This window comes from Colias croceus, chromosome 10 (assembly GCF_905220415.1).
Source record: "Colias croceus chromosome 10, ilColCroc2.1".
Taxonomy (NCBI): domain Eukaryota; kingdom Metazoa; phylum Arthropoda; class Insecta; order Lepidoptera; family Pieridae; genus Colias; species Colias croceus.
The window spans coordinates 5,248,119-5,268,102 of NC_059546.1; the positions used below are offsets into that span (position 1 = coordinate 5,248,119).

The 19,984-nt window shown below is 32.0% G+C and overlaps 1 protein-coding gene across 3 annotated transcripts in view; it reads left to right on the forward strand.

Annotated features, from left to right (window-relative positions):
• The first annotated feature begins 641 nt into the window (after positions 1–641).
• Positions 642–19,984, forward strand: part of LOC123694898 (lachesin-like) — an 83,553-nt gene continuing 64,210 nt past the window's right edge. For all 3 annotated transcript variants that reach the window (XM_045640511.1, XM_045640514.1, XM_045640513.1), the window contains exon 1: positions 642–812. In XM_045640511.1, coding sequence (XP_045496467.1) covers positions 740–812 — 73 coding nt within the window. In that variant the 5' untranslated portion in view covers positions 642–739. The remainder of the gene's footprint in view (positions 813–19,984) is intronic.

Consider the following 19,984-nt stretch of genomic DNA (forward strand, 5'->3'; position numbering starts at 1 on the left):
AGCAAGGTATGATAGAGCACTAGGATATAAAAGACAACCTAATAGATAAATAAACTGAAAAAGTGCGCTTTAATATGGCAAGGAAGAGCGTTATTCTTAGTTGACATACCGTTACAGGCAGTTAATCCGCTGATCCGGGTGAGGTCTCGCCCAAGTGACGTTAGGAACCTCAACTCTTGTACACTTTGCTCTTGTGTCTAGTCATGCAATGCTTTTAACGTTTTAACTTAAAAATAGAGGAGAGGAATGACCAGGGAAAATACGCAATGGGTAGTTGGGTACGTGCTAGATGAATCGAATAATCTAGACGAATATTTACCTACGTAAGAGTCTAGTAAGAGAATAGCATATCAGATCAGGATGATGAAGACATGATTGAAATAGGAAGTATGTATATTAATTTTAGGAAATTCTACTTAGGTACAAATTATGATTAATATATTGACCGGAAATAATTTTCTATTAAACGATCTACAACGAATACAAATACCAAATATTATCTTGTAAATTAATTATGCCGTGAAGCTCATATCTTACCATTATCACGGGTCACTTAATTTATCTTGACATTACGACATTGCAATATTCCTACGCAAATAAGTACATTAATATATGCTATTTACTAGTCATAATAAGTGATATTGTTAATCTATCGACACCGTTCCACTCACAATATCATTGATTAGATGGTATATCGTTATGAATATTAAATGAAAGTTCACCTTATAATAAATTCAATATGGTGGCCGAAGTTTTGGTTAAATGTGTGATACTAATATTTTCATCGCTAAATGGATACAATTGTTTAACACGTGAGTATTTATTAATGTTTTATTTTACAATTATTACCATATTTTTAAAAGGAAATAAATGTATTTATTGATTATAGCAATTAATTTAACGTAAACGTGGAATCCTGTTTATTTGTAGAGCAGGATTGTTACCTTGACTGTTGTCTTGTAATTATTTTATTTCTTCTGTTATTTGTTAATGTTATACCTAACTAAAACAATAAACCGTTACAATATTAAGACACTTTGAAATGCGCAGATTAAAAAAAATATAGTCTATTGGCTATACATATCTTCCAAGAGTTTCAGTGTTACGCAGCCTTATGACGTTCGTGAGAGACGAAATATAATTTGAAAATGAGTGGCCTTGGTTAAATGTGTGTGTCCAAACGACCTCCATTATAAACGGATTGATCAAAAAACTAACATTATTAAAATTGTGTTACATGTCAAATATGAAAAGATAATTTAGGCCCGATGTTTCAATCCTTAGTTAAAACTTATCCGTCAAATAAAGTATTACACGATAATATAAAAATATCACCTAGAAACTGTCAAATAAAGGCAAGAAGAAAATATTTTTGAAATGGTAGTTTAATATGTTATTCGACGAATAAGTTTTAACCAACGATTGATAAATCAGCCCTTAGTTCAGTAAATGTCTGCTTCAATAATTCAAAAGGTCAAAATATACCTAAATATTCGAGTTCCAATACAAACTGCGTATTGATTCAGTTTATCAGCAATGTAACAACATTCGTAATTTATTGCTACCGATAGTGTCGATATCGAGAATCCGCATAATAAGTTAAATCTCCCGTCACAGTCCGACGATGGCGTGATTAAACATTTACTCGGATATTACTCGACGCTTTATTTCGATGCGATATTTATTTAATAGTATTAACGCAGGTATTATAAATTGCCTGCCGTTTAAAATCATCGGTATTTAAGGTGATTTTATTTAAATGTATTACGTCTAAAGGTGCTTTAAATCAAACCTTATGCTTCGTCTAATACCGTTTAAGATCCATGGTTTAATTAACTGCACTATAATATTATTTTATACTATTAATGTCTATGTCTATATACTATGATTATGTCTTTATACTACGATACAACGTCAAATAAATTATCATAACGTGGAAATATCTACTAGGTACGTGTAATGTATGATAATTATTGATAAAGCTAATTAGCGAATGTAGCACAAGCAATAGATCAATAATTGTATTAGGAACAATGACTAGAATTTTTCACCTAAAGAGACTCTTTAGTGTTTCCAACAGCATACAATTAAACGAGAGCGAAATACATTAGACTTGAAATGAAGTTAGTAATTACTCGTAGCTTACGCTTTGTTAAGCTCTTATAAAAATAGCAGTTAATTGACTTAGTCAGCGTTAAAAATACGTCATAATTAAAACTGAAAGAAATCAAAGAATATTTGTTGGACGACAAGAGCGGGACTTTACAGTGTTTAAGACGTTTCAATAAGTACACGGACAATCTTTTAATTTAGTTAATTGCTAGTCACGCTGAAAAGGTTCAAGTTGTTCTTGAGAGATCACGAACGTCTTTATCCAATTTATTTAACGATGGAGGCGCTCTCATTAGAGATCGTAGTGGACTGTGCCATTCGCCTTCGCTTGCATCTTCTTCGTTAGTGCTGAGTACCTGGCCAAACCACCTAGATGATGTACGAACTATTCATTAGGGAATACATATTTTGAATCTTTGACGACTCCGAACTTCGACGAACCATAAACATTAATACGTCATGTAACATGTTCTTAACGAAACCGTTCCGCATGAAATTATGGGTTGTCAATTCGAGTGGAGTGTAGTGGAAACGGTAATAAAAGCCGCGATTTACTTAATATAAGAAAAAACATGAAAACAACACGGATACTATATTCAAACATTATACTTAAATAAAAATTTTATTATATTGAAATATTGCAATGATGCTTGAGTATAAATAAAAATGTTTTGACTACTAAGAAAGACCAGTGTTTATAAATATTTCAATAGCCACTTATTATAACAACCGATGGTTTCGAAATCTTGTATTTTTATCATAATACTACCCGCTTTCTGAATACAATAATATATTCTCTGGTAAATTACATTCGAATAACAGGAAGCATAGTAAAATATTACTTGATATAAAGTTATATATCTTAACGAATATCTTTTGTCGCCGAGTGCTCGTGACAATATGATGTAGACAATTCCTTAGAAAAGGGTAGTGCTTCATTTACTATTACATTTATGGCCAGCTACTGTCCTAAAGGACTTTCATACTGTATTCAATGCGTGGTAAATTTTATTATGGAGCTCCTCGGGGCTGTGCCAGTTGGCTGAGACAATGAATATGTTTTGTATCAGAGAGTAAAGGGAGCACGAAAGACAATGTTTTACGAAAGGGTGAGCTACATCGGCCTCCTCACGTTCTTGAAATATGATTTCGATAAGTCGCAGGCTATTGGACAGGATCCCCGTTTTTATAAAACGGTTTATTTTACATATGTCCCACTGTTACCAAATTGTTAGTTATGGTTCACTTTATTCCGTACTTGTTTAGCTCTGAATAGATATATGCGTCGATGTTAAAGTTTATTAAAAATACCAATATTTTAATATTAATAACAAATATCGTAAAAAGTAATATTACATAAAAATGGTTGAATGAAATATTTGTCATTGCCGAATCAATTCTTTTAATCAGTAAAGTTACGTAACATATTATAATTTACTGACAGAGATGTAATATCTAGATATAGGTATCATGGGTTATCATCTAGGAAGACCCGCGTGAGAGCGGCTGTTGAATAGATTGCAGTTATCAAAAGTCTATAAATATTAAATACACTTTGTATTTTACCTCGACTATAAGGATATTTAAATTTGTTACATAAATTATATAAGTTAAAAGTTTTTCTCAAAAATATACAAATTAAAAAAGATTACTTAGCTTCACAATACAAACGTTAATAGCATGGAAAAAATAACAACTAATAAAACTCAAATACGGACTAAGTAAAAGAAATAATATCGAATAAAATGTAACATATAAGGGCTGAAGGAATAGGTTATTAATCACTAGATATGATGCCGAGAAAAATAATATCGTCACATGTTTCCGACACCGTGAGATTAACACGCCTTTCTGAAACTGTACGGGCTATCGATAATAATCCTACCTTTACTTGTGTTGGATATAAGGAAACGTTGATAATATACAAGTTCCGTTATTAGATATTGTGGAATAATTACTTATTTTGGTCAATTATCTTTTTGCTGGCAATCCTTGGATCTAAATGTAGGCAGATAGAACGTGCCACACAATAATTAAAGCGTACTGGAATAAGCATAGAGTTTACGCTTCTTTTAAAACGATTCAATTCCGAATAAACGTTTTTAATAAGACATTTTTAAATAGAAGGAAGATGACATTAAAACATTTCTGTTGGAACAAATATGTAATAAAAAGAACCAAGGACCTATTTTATACTTTTAAGATCGTAGGGAAGGGTAGGTACAGTCTTCAAAAATCGATATCAACTGCCAACATCAAAAGCAGAATAACATTTAAATCCATAAAAAAATGACTCTCTTATTTATTTTGTCTAGCCGCCTGAAAGTTTACGAACCATTATGTAATTATCTCGTTACTTTAAACTTAAAATATAAAGTTACCAATTGGCCTTTTACTGGGTAAACGCATAACAAGTAAATTCGCGAATAATTCTTAAACCTGTAATGTCAGATGAGCTTCATAATTTGAAGTTAAATTTCGCTACAGGCTTTTTGAATATTTATACCTAACTTTCGGATATTGTAAGTCGACGAAGTTTTAGTGCAGCGCTTATGCAGTGGGTGGGTTGCTATTGTTACTGTACCTATACAATATACATGTTTAGCTAAAGTAGTAAAATGCGATTCAGCAACAACTTTCAGACTTGCATATTTATGAGAAACTTCCAAAGACTGGTGACGTGAAATAAAAATAAATGGCCGCTGCATTGTTGTTCGGAAACGAATTTGAATTTAAAGGGATGGAAAATATGATTCAATTTACAACTTTTAAGAATACAATGATGTAGCTTTATCTGAAAATAAGATTGTACGGGCTATTATGATTGAATATTATCTCGGAGACAGGAACAGGAAATTTTAGTTCTATAAATAAAATAGTGATAAAATATTAATGACCACTTTATGCAGTTACTTTGGAAGATATTGCATTCTTGTTCCCTAGTTTCACTGTCTAGTATCTATTATTAGTATCTGTTCACGGTTTTAAAACAATTCATATTACCTATATAAATTCAGCTTATCACACCTACACGAATATTAACTTTTCCACGTGTTTGTTTTAAATAACAATTTGTTGATACACTCAGCGAGCCAACGTCCTCATTACAGTAATGACAGGATCATTTGAATACCTTCCAAATTCACAGCGCGTACGTTACTTTCAAACTTTTTACGATTATGACTGCGATTTTGATCCTCTTCTACTCGAGTTACCTTCGACTTTTGCCCTCAAATTTATTAACCGCTGAATGATAATGGCCCCTCGTGATAAAAAAATTTATTAGGAATTACTCAAAACGTATTTAAGAGTTCCTACTAGAGATTGCTGCGTCTTGTTACGAAATTTATTATGTAGAAAATCCGATTTTAAAATGTTTATACAGAAAAAATAGAAGTGCATTTTTAAACAATGAAAATGGAAATGTGCCTGTTAAAATATACAGCTTAAGTTATAAATATGCATATCCACTTGAAGTGGTGAAATAATAATTACACTTTACAATAAATATGTGTGAAAATGATTACCTACGTTGCGTTTAGAACACTTCAGAAAGGTGTGATATGCAGTGTACACAAGTCCTTATAATTGTATACTGGTAGGTAGAGATGACTATCACAGCATTTAAGTATTTGCAACTAAAGTTAATCTATTGTTATGTAACAATTACCTACATTAGGTGAAATTGTATTATAATTATTTAGCGTCACTCGTAATAACATTAACATAATTCGAGAAAAGACCAGCCCGCAAAGAAACACAAACGATGAGAATTTTATTTTCATGCTCACATTTGCGCAATTTGTATACAGAATGTAAATTAGAAAGCGCCTTATTTCAGAGAATGGCGTCAGGTTATTTGGCTCAGTGTCGCACAGTCGCTTGACGAATAAAAATATACTTAGACGAATAAGCTCCTCAGTCACATTCGTTACTTTTCAAATTGTTGTGCCAAATGAAATCTTCACTTGTCTTATGAAAGTCCACGGTCTCAAATCGACGAAATATTTTTTCATCAAACTTTACGACCTTGATATCAAACTATATGAACCAATTTGATAATAAAATTAACTTTACAACAAAATTGAATTGCACTGTTTACCTATTTACTTGTAAATTAAAGATGAATTATTGTCAGATGTACAATATCATTACCCGCAAAATGACGCTTAACACGTTTGAATAATAAAACGATCGAGAAGCCAACTTTTTGTTCCATTACATTTCGGAACGACGAATATTAACCACGTACCTACTGTTTAATTAACCTTTTGTTTACGAAAAGTCTTGCATTCGTTATTTCAACGTTTGTTATCGTGCCAAGTGGTATAAAATGGGATTTAGGCGGCGACGTTTTATCGAATGTACAAAATCGAATCCGAGTTCCCAGAGGGCTGAATGAAAAAATGTTTTGTAGTGAGACCGGCGTCCCCGTAGCGATGCCCACTGAAAGATTTACAATGTTCCATTACCGCTTGGCAATATACGTATAGAGTATAGACACATGTTTTCAAATACCGTTTTAACTCAACTATAAATTATTTTCGTACAGCTTATAGATTATTGACAAGACAGGAACTCGCTGTAAGCAGTTGCGTACAGAACAAATATTTTCTTTTCCTGTTCGTTAATTTGGAGTTAGAACTTTGGCGATTGTTGTCGAGCTTATATAATAAACATGGAAATACAATTTAAGTTGACTTATTCTAATATTTTCTTACGATGTATTTGTTTAGTTTACTTTGGTGTTTAAATCCTTTGTTAGGAAACTTAAACATAAAACGTTTTACAGTAAAGCCGTTTCGTAGTAATGAGAGTAATTTGAGAATTATTAATATCTCGCATTAGTAATGACATTGAAGGGAATTTATTGGGTTTATGGGATGGGATTATTCTTTAACTTAATTAACAAAAGACTTCGTTTGAGTAATTAAACGAAAAACAAACCTTTAAGATAACAATAACGTCTACGATTATTATATAACAGAAGTAGATATAAATATACTATTAAAATTATGTACAAATAGATAAATATTCGCTCTAGTCAGCAGAAATAACGACTAGCTCTTTGAGTATTTTATTCCGATATAACTAAGATTGAACACGACAAATACAACGTCGACCTACAATATGATGGATAGTAAACAAGAAATGCACTGAACAAAAATAAACCGCACGGAGTTTACACGGGAACGTTGAAAAATAAGCCAGAAGATTGAGGGTTGCGGTTCGCGACTGCTCATCAAAAATATCTCTAGCGCTTCCATTTACAAATATTCCGTTTAACTATAGTAAACATTTAATTACGTATTGAGTTTCTGTAAATTAAAAATACGCTTTTTAATTTGCATGAGTATTTCAATTTCAGGGAATGTCAACATACTAAAAACTTACACTAATTACGGATTATTCCTGAAACCAATGATAACAGAATTATTATTCTAAAACTAAAAGTAAACAGAGTATAAGCCATATTATTACATACAATATACATATACATTTATAATACCAAAAAATTTTCAGTAACACCAAAACAATAAATTATTCGATTACTAATGAAATCGAGATAACAGAAAATAAGTTTAAGTAATAAAAGTGTACTGGCTCGAAAGAAACTTCGCAGCTAATGAATTGTCCGTAGCGATTGAACTATTTAAACTTCTCTAAGACTGACCTAAACAGAGGAATACATACGTAGTTTTACCTCTTAGAACTGATTGTGTATCCCACTCACGACGCCGGCTCGTTTGTAAAGGTAACAAGGTTGAGTAGGGAAAGAGTTAAAAGGCTTCGCCCTGCTTCAAGCATCCTCCGGGTTAAGTTACGGATCATTAAGCTTATTTTAGTTGTGGAATTTACAATTTTACATTTTGTTTTGTTTTAAGAATTTTATTATGTAATTTAGGTTATAAGTTTTCATTTTAGCTTAATTAATTGTTTATTTTTTTCGTCGTTAGTGTTGAGTCGAAAGTGAATAATAATTAGTAGGAATATTCTGAATATTAAACAAATTTTATAAAAAAAAATCAGTAACTGAAGTTTAAACGAACATAATAAAGTTGGTTTCGTGTCAAAGTCTATAGAATTTTATTCTACAAATACCTATATAATTTTTATATAACACAATAAAACTAACGTCTTTTAATTTTTAAACGTTATATAATCTCTAGCTCTACATTCCTCAAACAATTCAATCGTGATCAAACCAATGAAGCAGCCTTTGTCGACCAATTCATTCAGCGTTCAGTGTAATCTAAACATAACTGGAAATGATCGCAACTAAATCGCATCTCAGGTACAAACGCAAACAATTGAAGCTTATGGAAATCAAGGCCCCTAGTATTTTACCGGATTAAATATACTAGCAATTAGTGCCGTCCTGTCCCGGCAGGCTAGTTATTTATCGCGAGGCCTTAGACTTAATTAAAACATCTTACTTTGAGCAACCCAGAATTGTATTTATCTATACATTTTGTTTACAATTGTATAAATTAAAGATTTGATTACCGTGTCACGGGTAAACTTAGTATCAAATTGGCGATGGAAATATATATTTTCCAACTAATGTTATTGTTTGAAAATTTATTTGATAGCATTACCTAAATTTAACCTAATAATACGTTAAACTTCTTATTATAAAATAAATTTTAATTAAAACCTATTTTTTATAACTCTGATTTTCGAATGGAATTTAACAAAATGTTTCTAAAGTAGTACTTTATGTACAAACGTTTTACTATACAAAGAAAAGGCCTAAAGGGGAATGTGAAACTTAAAGGTGAAAGTAAGGGTCTAAATTCTTCTTTAATCACTGCCGGGAGGCCGGATCTTGTGGCATTTGAATGTGCAGTTCAACTGTGCGAGACTCAAGCGGAATGCACGATTTGAATTAAAACTCCATTTCTAAAGACTACTCGGGGATTACGGCAAGTTTCGATGAGCCATCTTGCAAATTAATTAACTAATTTTACGCTCCACTTCATAGTTACAAAACCCTTGGAATATGAAAGATTTCATTACAGTTATTATTTCTTGAATAAAATTTTCAGACCGAGATGATAATGTTATGAAAGGCACGTTTAAGTTTAAATGAATCTTCATTTAAGGCATGTTTATATTACCGAAATAGTAAAAGTATATCTAATTATGGAAATTGAAACCATCAGATTATTGTTTAATCGTAATAAATGTATTCAAAAACAAAATATAGATTCAGTTAAGATAATGTGCAGATTAAAAGAGGAAATAATGCTGTCCCTACAACATTATTGGACCTTTTAACTCGACTAAAAATAGGGTTGGGACCATTATTTTAGCGAGAGTGCGCGTGAGGCAATTCAACGTAGAGCCTATAAACAATTAAACAAGTCTGCTTAACCGCGCGGTCGTATGTAAGCACGTAATGTACGTATTTGGTAATTGTGGCAGTAACACAACACAGACTCACACGTGACTGCAATACGTTCAAAGTAAAACAGCCTATTTTGTTTTATTATAATTTATTACGAATCCCGGGCGTATAAGCTCTACTATATAACCCATTTCTTGTCAGCGTTTATTATGATATTATAAAGATGCATTTTATTAAGCCTCAGGCGCGTTATTAAAAATGTTACGAGCGTTCTTATATAATTTAATATTCGTTCTTCGAATGTCACAAATGCGTGAAATTGGAATAAATGTGTTTAGGTGTTTGCTAGAAAGAAACAAAATCTCGTTTCTTGAAAGAAAGTAACAATGCCGACCTGGCATTCAGCCAAAGCTAAATTAGATAATGGAGTTTGCGTGCAAAAATATAGGAAACGGAGAACAAAGACAAATGGGGCCGACTCTAACTCTGAAATGGTAAAATAAAGTAACAGAGACGTTGAGGTCTACCCAAATCTCTGCGACCTTGCAGCCTCAGTTAAGAGAAAATACTTATGTTGGCGAACTAAAATGAAATCTTTTACACCTTCATATTGAAAAAAAAAGGTAGATGAATTCACAAAGCGAGGACAGTATAGCATATACATATTTTATGTGTATAAAAATAAACTAGTTTATATGAATAATTCAATAACACTGTTATTTTGTGTGTTTGGTGAATCCCCTCTATTAGGGTAAATATTTAGATAGCGCACTACCAAATAGCAGGCGAATGTAGGTGTTCGATATGAAAATATTTTCACATACACGTCTAAATCCGACCGGACTAAATAATAAGCTTGTGATGTTGGCAACAATGATTTATTATATCGCTTTTCCCTGCCCGAATGAACCGCATGAAAAATGATCCCGGTTATTGCCAGCACAACTCTGTGGTTGACGCTTTGTTTAAGCACAAATGAATAGCGCTAGATTCCTATGCGACTTATGTTTTTACTAGATTACGAAGCCGTCGCCGATGACAAATCGTTTGTTTCGATCTCAGCCCACACACTCGTACGAACAAAAGGTCACTGAAACAATCCGTTTTTCTCTTTCCTAGTTTGTTATGACATATCATTTTCACCGCCCTTTTAAGCTGAGCACAATGGAAGCGTGGACCATTGTAGTTCTGTAAGCACGCTGTGTTTGAACATTTAAACTGTAATATAATATTACATTTAGGTGTATTTCTTATTTAATCGGGTGACAATCGCATTAAAAATAAAAAGAAACAGCTGAACAAAATACGCGGTGAAAAATATACTACTAAATTATTAGACAATTTAGGCATTATTCTAATCTAATTACGATATCTGTGCAACAACAACATTATTATATAGCTTAAAGTTATTTTTCTTATACAGAAATAAATATAATCGAAATATTAATCAAACTTTTAAATTTATTTCTTTAGTAGATAAGTTAGTTTGCTTTGAACTGTTGAGATAAACCAAATTCAAATTTAACACACATAATATCTCAATTTCCCATGAGAATGTGTTCGAAACATTATACGGGTACTAGATATCTCTAAGCCTTGGGCAATAGATCTTATGTTGTATACTAATATTATATTTGATGTCCGGGTTAGCACACTGGTTAGATTCTGATTATTGCACTATAGAATGTACCTACATTTGTTACGGTTATTAAAAATAAAATAAAAATATGCGTATTATTAAAATTTATTAAGGAGGATGTATTCTGTGAAATGGAGTCTTTAGTTCCCTTGTGGGGTATGTACCAGATGCACCATAAATCTGTTTTTTGATCGATTTTCTTAACACACAAATAAATTCGGCCTTCTGTGTCCAGTAAAACGATATAATATTTTTTGTAAGTCCGCACCGGGAATCGAACCCTTCGTTTCTACGCAGACTTTGTATGCAATCCATTTTGTATGCAATCATATATATAATTTTAAGACAGCTTACCATCATAAAAATGCGTCATTGTTTATAATTTAAAATCTACAGTATGAATGATGAATTATGATTAATTCATTATGTTAAATTTCAAAACCCTTACAGTATACAATTTATACTTTTTTTGCAGCCATAACTTTTTTTTATACAAAACGACTAACTACTATTAACGTTTTGATGGCAATGAAATCGTACTATTGTGCCATCAATATTCAATGAATAGAGCGAATAAATCGATTATAGTGACAAACGATTGCATATAGCGTATAATTTATCTTTAATCTACACAAATAAAGCGAAGTATTTTCAATATGAAAATTATGGCTTTTTTAATAAACGCATATGCAAGAAAATATAGAGCACTTTCCCTGATTGTTAATGGGTAAAAATAAAACGTCTGCATCTATACTGTTCTATATATTTTCAATGTATATATTATAAAATACTTTAATTATTAATAATGTTTTAAATTCATAGTATTATTTTACCCCATAATTAAACGTTGAGCGTGACTAGAGAGAGTTGTCAGAACGAACAGACTTGACCTTACGGACAATCTTTTTTTTCCTTATTATGCTCATAAAATAAACTGTAGGTATGAAAACACTTCATACAGATATAGTTTATAAGCCAATAGAATCTCTGATGAAAATACCCACATCATCATATTTATTACTTTCTTCTTTGACGACTTTCCTTTAACTTCGTCAAGTGTGGTAATTAGTCGAGATTATGCGTATTAAGCTATTTCACAAATCCTGTAGAAGCACATAAATTGCTGGTATTTAAAAGGTGGAATAAGTTTTTGCCTATATATTTGTAGTTTCTTAGCATATGATCATGATAATAGGATCACGGAACGTGTAACATGATTGTTTCAATTATATTAAGATTGATAGAATATTTATTTATTTTAAGCTTAAATTACAATACATTTCTGTACTTCTTTTTAAATAGCACAGAAAATATAAAGTTATTCAACTACTTTTGATATTGTCTTTCAAATGGAACGTACACAATTATTATGCATATAAATAAACAATTGCATTTGCCAACAATTTGTTTTTTTTTTGTGCGTTTGTGTCTCTTCGGTGTGGGATTGGAATTAGAGTTGATTATAGAAAAAATGATTATTTTTTATTATTTGTTTATTTACCTGTAAAAAGATAAATTGAGAACTTTCAAGAGACTGCCAATACAGCGTTTTCTAATTACAGTTCATACCGTTTCTGATATCAAGATAAGAAACGCGTCGTTGACGGCGCTCTTAACTCGCTCGTGCTTAAAGATTAGACGAAGTACGCAGCGTTTGTGATAAGGGTTTTCTTTTCTCGTCGCCGCCGGAAATTAATTGTCACCGAACGGAAAATAGGGTGAAAGTCCAATTAATTATTAGTCACTTCATTTATTTAATCCAAGGCCCCGAGAATTCTTTTTGATATTAATGTCCGAAGTGGCAGACTAATCGCGAGTCTGTTTGAACAGCACTTTATTATATTCCTTAGTTTGCGCTCCGATTTTTAAACCTTTAAATTTATTTAAGCAATTAGTCTCGACTTGGAGTTTAATGATTACACCATTCGAGCGAAATTATTAGTAGCTCAATTATTCGGAGATATATAAAACGAAGCTTTGAATTTCTGTCTAGTAAGTTCTGGATCAAATTGGAAAAAGTTTCGATGAAGTGATTCACCTTGTGGCGTTAAAGCCGTCAGCTGCTGGTGTTTCATCGCTTTCCTGATGCCGAAAGATAAAAAGATCTGTAGAAATGATTATAACTGTTAGACATGAAATACGTCTATCAATTCCGAAGCAATAAAAGTTTTCTTTTGCGAAATCGTTTCCGTATAGGCTCATAGAGCTCGGTGAAGTCATTAATTTTTCATTATCATAATGAATGGTTAACCTTTATATCTCGCTACTCGTATATTTCTCAGACTAATCTTATAATAGGTTCGCAAACAAACGTGTTCTTTTTCTTAATAAATTAAGTACTTAGTACGATTAGTTATAATAATAATTTATTCTTTTATTATTGTTTCGACTTGCGTAAATTAGGTTCATAAATGGTTTTGTATTATTGTTTCTGATATAAAAGGCTAATTTATTATTTAATAACTCGTTAGCTATATTAAATATTATTATGATTATTTTTTTAATAAAATGACTAGGTATATTAAAGCGAATGAAGGCGGCGATTTCGTACAAAGTCGTTTAAATTAATATTGCAATACTGTATTCAAGTTACAATGCACAATATCCAACGCTAGCAGGTGAAGTTAATTCAGAATAATACAACTATATCTAACCATACTGTCAAACGATATTGTTTTAAATGAAGGCAATGGGAACACCGCACTATGGCCGCGTACTGCAGTTGGCCCACTTTATTGGAGTAAAGGAAACATTTATTACATGTTAAGAGCCCCTTTATGTCTATACGGCTGCCAAGGACCTAATAGAGTACAAATGTATGAGAAATAAACCTAAATTCACGGTCTAAACATTGTAATGTTCAGGTTTTAATTTATATGGGCTATTCTGTTGCTTTAATTTACTGCACTTTGAGCTTTGCAAGATATAAACAAATGCAACACGACTTATTATTATATTTTATTCATTATTTTTATTGGATGAATTATTACAAAAATAGGGTTCAATAATTGAACTCCACTGTTACAATAAAAGAAGAATAAAAAGCTATTTAATGTTTTTTAATACATTCAGTTATTTTTAAACAAACATCCTCTGTGGGATAGGGTGCAACAAATCGTACCTAATTAATTTCTGGCCGCTGTTTACAAAAAGCAATATCAATGAATTTTATTTTCAATGGCTCAATACTGTAGGGAAATCCATTCCCTTCAAGTGTTCCTTTCGATTCCCCTTCTTATTGGATTGTCGCATCTGTGCATACAAACTTTTTGCACACATAAAAACTTATGAGATTTCAGCCTTTTGTATTTTCAAACATATAAATATTGTAATGCGTTAAGAAAATCTTAATATGAATGTTCAGTAAAAAGTAAAAAAAGGAGGAGAAAGAGAATCAACGTAACTTGGGTTTATCACGAATAAGAATGGTCTTCGAAATTTTTCACAAGTAAAGGATATTTTAAGACCTACTACTACCTACTAGTTTATGTACTACCTGTATCAGATTATAAAAGTGTAAGTTAAAATTCCTATTAGATACAGAAAATGTGGATTATATTACTTTTATGTAAATGAGTCCTTTAGACTTAACGATTGTATCAAATGAATTTATTGTCCACACCAACAATAAAGAACAAACGTAGTGCATGGAGCATACTTTTTTAGTGACCTTAGTCCACGAGTGATTTCCTTCATGTACCTACATATTTATATAAGCCGCATTATCATAAAAGTGAAGAAGTAGGTTACATAAATAGTTTTAATTAGATTACATCGAAAAAAATGAACCAAACATTATTTACATTTTTAAACCTTGAAAACTTTTTCTGCAAATAAAATGTCTATAAATAAAAATAATTTCCGTCGATTTATAGCTAGAAAATAACATGTAATTGATTAATACAAATTCTGTAGCTGAAAGTATAAATAAGCCACGCTAATACCAGTTCGATAAATAAGAGATAAATCGTAAAAGATTTCAGCATCGAAACAAGTGTTCGGAAAGTAATTATGCAAATTATATGTTAATGTTTTCGTTTGCATTGGCTGCTCTAACCAAGGAGCTTAAAGATACAGCGTGGGTTTTGCCATTCAGTATAAATAAAGCTTTGCCGTTTAAATATCCGACAAATTAATTGCTATACTTTATGTAAATTCTGTATCTATAAATATTTTTATTCAGTGTGGTTGTTTTTATTTGTCACGGATTTTGATTTGATATAAAAGTATTGGTAATATTTTAATATTGCTCTATAGTTTTATACGTTTTTAAAACCATGATAATTTTTTTAAACTTTGTATTTATTTTAAGTCTTAGTTATTATTTCTTTGATTAGTCTTATTATTTGTTTTAGATAAATATTTTCATTCTGCTTTTAAAATATAAGTAGATAATATCATGATTTGCTTGAATGGTATGAAGCGTGTCGTATTTCATAGCACATTGGTGCTATTTATTTTCGGTAAGGAAATCGGTGGTAATTTCGTTGTCTTGCTATAGTGGAGGTGGTTTCCGACACGCTATAAATAGTAGGTCTAACACCCGGCCCGATTAATCACTACCTGCAAACGTTCCACCTGTGACCCACGCTGAGGAAATGCACGTAAAAACATTGCACCACATTAGTAACGTCACAAAACTAATCTAGCCATTTTTTACGTGTACTATCTAGTGTGAGCAAAAAGAGGTTAATGCTGAGATTTCGCCTGTTTTCAAAATCGTTACCTCGTGCCAAGTTATTTTAATTGCGCTTGGGGGATTGGGCTTTTGGCTATTATGTAAACGTTATTAGCCACCAATGAGATAACAACATACGCTGTCATGTTTGCATTCGTCTGTATTTTTTCGTGATGTTTCGATGGCGCTGAAAAATATTGATGCTCTGTTGAATAACAAGTATTATTAAAATAATCAGTCTAGTATCAGTCAGTACACACTAAGTCCTTCTTCGATTGGATGTTCTTTTAAGTTATATTGCTCATACTTCTTTGATTCAAATATTTAAAGAAAAATTTTAAACTTTATTGTCACAATGACCAGTAAACAAACGGAAGGCGACCGCAATAAATAGCTCTGTGTTGCTATTCTTATCGAGCAATGGTTTGACAAACAAGATCGTAGTACAAAATATATCGAATCTGGTATCCCCAACGGATTTATGGCTAGAAGCCTTGCGATCGCAGCGAAGCAGACTTACGTGATGTTCGTATAAATAAATAGTTTGGGCGGAACATCCTCTAGGGGCCAATTAATCACTTGTACCACCTGTGACTGCACTTCAATGCTGAAAAGAACAATAGATATTATTTATTAAATAAATTTTTGCATTTGAATATGCAAAACATTTTTTTCATTAAGAATAATTTCTTCTATTATAAATTAGACGTCGGTATTTCAAAGAATTTATCAAGTTGTTATAAAATAAGATGTTGTCTACCTAAGTTAGCTGCATTTAGCTACCTAATAACTGAAAATTATAGTTAGCATAGAGTAATAATATGTACATTGTACAATTCACATCATATTAAACTAAAACTTGAATGTAGGCGGAAACTACATTTAGATATAATCTTTGAACATCAGTATCAGGTGTAAAGAGGATGAATGCGTAGAAATTCCAAGCAAACATATTCATGTTACTTTGATAAACGTACATTGGCGTCGAGTGGTTTCTAAAATTTCCTAGATCATAAAGAGGAATATAGAAACACTTTGAATATTATCATACTTGTAGTTTTTACCTAATTTATGTTCTAAGTGATATGAAAATTTGGTAACGTCGTTTGGCTCGCTCGTGGGAAGCGAGGTGTAAGCAGTTTATGCCCGCGGTGTCCATCTGCATTTCTGCATTGAGAACGCAGACGCTCGTAAATAATCCTTTGGACCTGAAAAACGTTTCAGTGAATCCAATAAAATACGAATCCGCAGAGACTACGCCGCAGTGAGCTCGTTACCACGCCTAGACGATTTATTGAGATTTGAAGGCTGAAATATTGTAGGTATTCCATTTTAAAAATCTTTTATGAAATACAAGTTCCCTGTCCCGCTTGCATATAGTTTATTTGCTAGCTGCTTCGTTCACTTGTGAGACGTAAAATGGTTTGGAAAATTGTTTTCAGCACGAATAAAAATACTTTAATCGTCTCGAATTTCAATTTTTTTTTATTAATTTTCAAACGAAATACGTCCGGAATTACAAACAAAAGAAATATCTTTTGGTATACGGTTACTAACGATATCAAAACTTCCAGGTCACGCCATAAAAGAAAATTGCACTTTTTCTTGTTGGAATGATACCGAGGACGAGTTGGTCTAATTTGACGGCTTAACGACTGTCGAAGTTCAGTTAAGTCGAAAATAGCGGGAACGTTCCGTAAACTGATTTCCATAGATCAACGAGGAATGAGGGTTATTTGTTGCGGGTTTCAATATAGTGTCGGATGTGTAACGCGGTTTAATTTAATTGGCGAACGAAAAGCAAACACAGCTAAATAATCAGCTTATATTAATCTACATTATGAATGTGAAATTCGTTTATAGCCTGCGGCTTTCTCGTTCACATGACGTGGGACACAATGTACTAAAGATAAGGTATGCCTTTCCGAGCCACTGATTCCATTGTCAATCTCATACGCAGCTTGCGTTGTCGAAAGAGGCCAAAGCCCGTTCATGTTCACAAATCTGATTTATTAAAATTAGGTACATTCGGTATCTTATCTTTTCCCTTGATTAATAAATTAAAATTTAGTTATCAATTAATAATCAAAAAATTAATTTTAAATACGTTTCAGTTCGTACCAACTTGATATTCAGTTTCTCTTTAAAGTAAGACTTTGAATAATGAATAATCTATGATAGCTACGCACAACTTTTACGGATCTGTAGGGTAGAAAAATAAATTTGCAACATTAATATAATAGTTTAGAACTCGTAAAGTCAGCAATCTCATAATATTTTCCACTAAAGTGATTTATAGTTAGATATTGCCTCGCGGGCGATAAAATGATAAGCGGAATAAAATTTAGACAGTTTAGTTCTACGTTAGTGAAAATGGCTTCCTTTAGATAGAGAAAACGTATAATGGAATGCAATAACTCTTGACCGGGTGTGCGAAGAAATAACAGTGTGTCATATTTCACAACCCTCCAACAATTTTATAAAAGCGGACCATCTGCTTTTGACCCCTCATTCTTTTTATTTCACGAATTATTCGCATATTCGTAATATGAAAAGGCTTATTTACCTATAAAGGTGTTGAAGTTAAAATGAACGTTTTCATTTAATCTTGTTCTCTTTTGAGCTTTGCAGATGTGATTTACAATTCAACTTACAGCGACACAGGTTCGTTGTTTTGGCTTTAACAAAATTGGGTATTCCAAAATATTACTTGTGGCTTATTTTGCATATTTTTATTTATTTTTCTTATAAGTAAATAAGTTGTATCAATTTTGTATAATAATTCGTATCTATATCCATCATTTAATTGTATACAATGTCACTATAAAGTTATGTAAATAATACTATATATTTGCAAACGTTTAGATTGACTAAAAAGGTTTTATGTGGTCCAAAAAATCGGAATCAAGGGGCGAGTGCTCGTTGCCTCCATAAAAACTTGGAGGGCTGAACGTGTAAGGAATAAGCGGCACCGGAACAGGGGTGACTGCGGTCATTCCGCTAAACGAAGATCAGAATCGCAAGCTGTTAGCATAGAGATTGCGATCGAATGAAAGCCACCCGAAGTATTCCATCCGAAAATCGAGGGGCACTGAATATTGCGGCGCTCGAAACAACTCACTTCAGGCTCTACTAATATTCTTTTACGCACTTAATACGGATGCTGATTTTCTTTCCTTCTATGAATGCTAACGTTATTGGGCTCGTTAAGACGACAGCTCTGCCTTTTGCCTGATTATATGTACTTATGAAAATGAAGGAAGATGATTACAGCGGAGGGAAAATTACAATGGCGGTTCCGCGACGTGTCGCCAAAATGATATCTATTAATCAATTAGCCTTCAAAATTTAGTTTTTTTTTATGTGTGAACATACAATGTTTTGTATTTATACAACAATGCTTTGAAGTCTGAGCTACGTATTTCTATTACTCATATAGTAAAGGATTTAAGTACCAAATTCATTTTTGTAAAATACACATTTTTAAACTATATGGTATGTAAGTTAACTTTTATAAAATAATAAATTTAAAGTCTCTTAGTAGAATTGTATCTACTAAATTTAAATAAATAACACAAGTAACTTGTAACCTTCTAATTGCCATAAAATATATCCTCAAATAATAATGGTTTAATTACAACCGTATAAATAAATAATTCAATCCTACTTCTCGGTACAACTTGGACTTGGAGCGCTCGCGTGCGTCATACGATAAAATTCTGCGAATTTTCGCAAAGTAGGTATGTTTCTTTAACCCCGGGTGCAATTTCTTGAAATAGAATCATGGCTTTATACTAAAAATTGGGTGATCCTTTATTTGAGAGATACAATATTCTATAGACATCGTTTCGGGATGGAATGGCGCAGCTACTCAAATGAATGAAAAATACGCTTACGAAATTTCAGGCCCATCAATTGTTTTGTATTGAGAAAACTTTCTTTGTCATTTGATCGATGGCCTCTTGTCCATTAGGGGCCTTTTAAAAGTTGTCCTTTGATTTCATTGTGTATTTTCTAGAATAATCACAAAGTTCCGTCAAAGAAACGGAGTTTGTGTTTGCCGTAAATATATAACCATTAGGCGATTTGTTATAGCGGGCTTCTATTTGATTATAGTTTTTATAAAACGTTCCTTCCCAATTCCTGTAAGGGTCATGTAATTTATCAAACAGTTAAGATAAAAAGAAGAAGTACTATTTAAGTA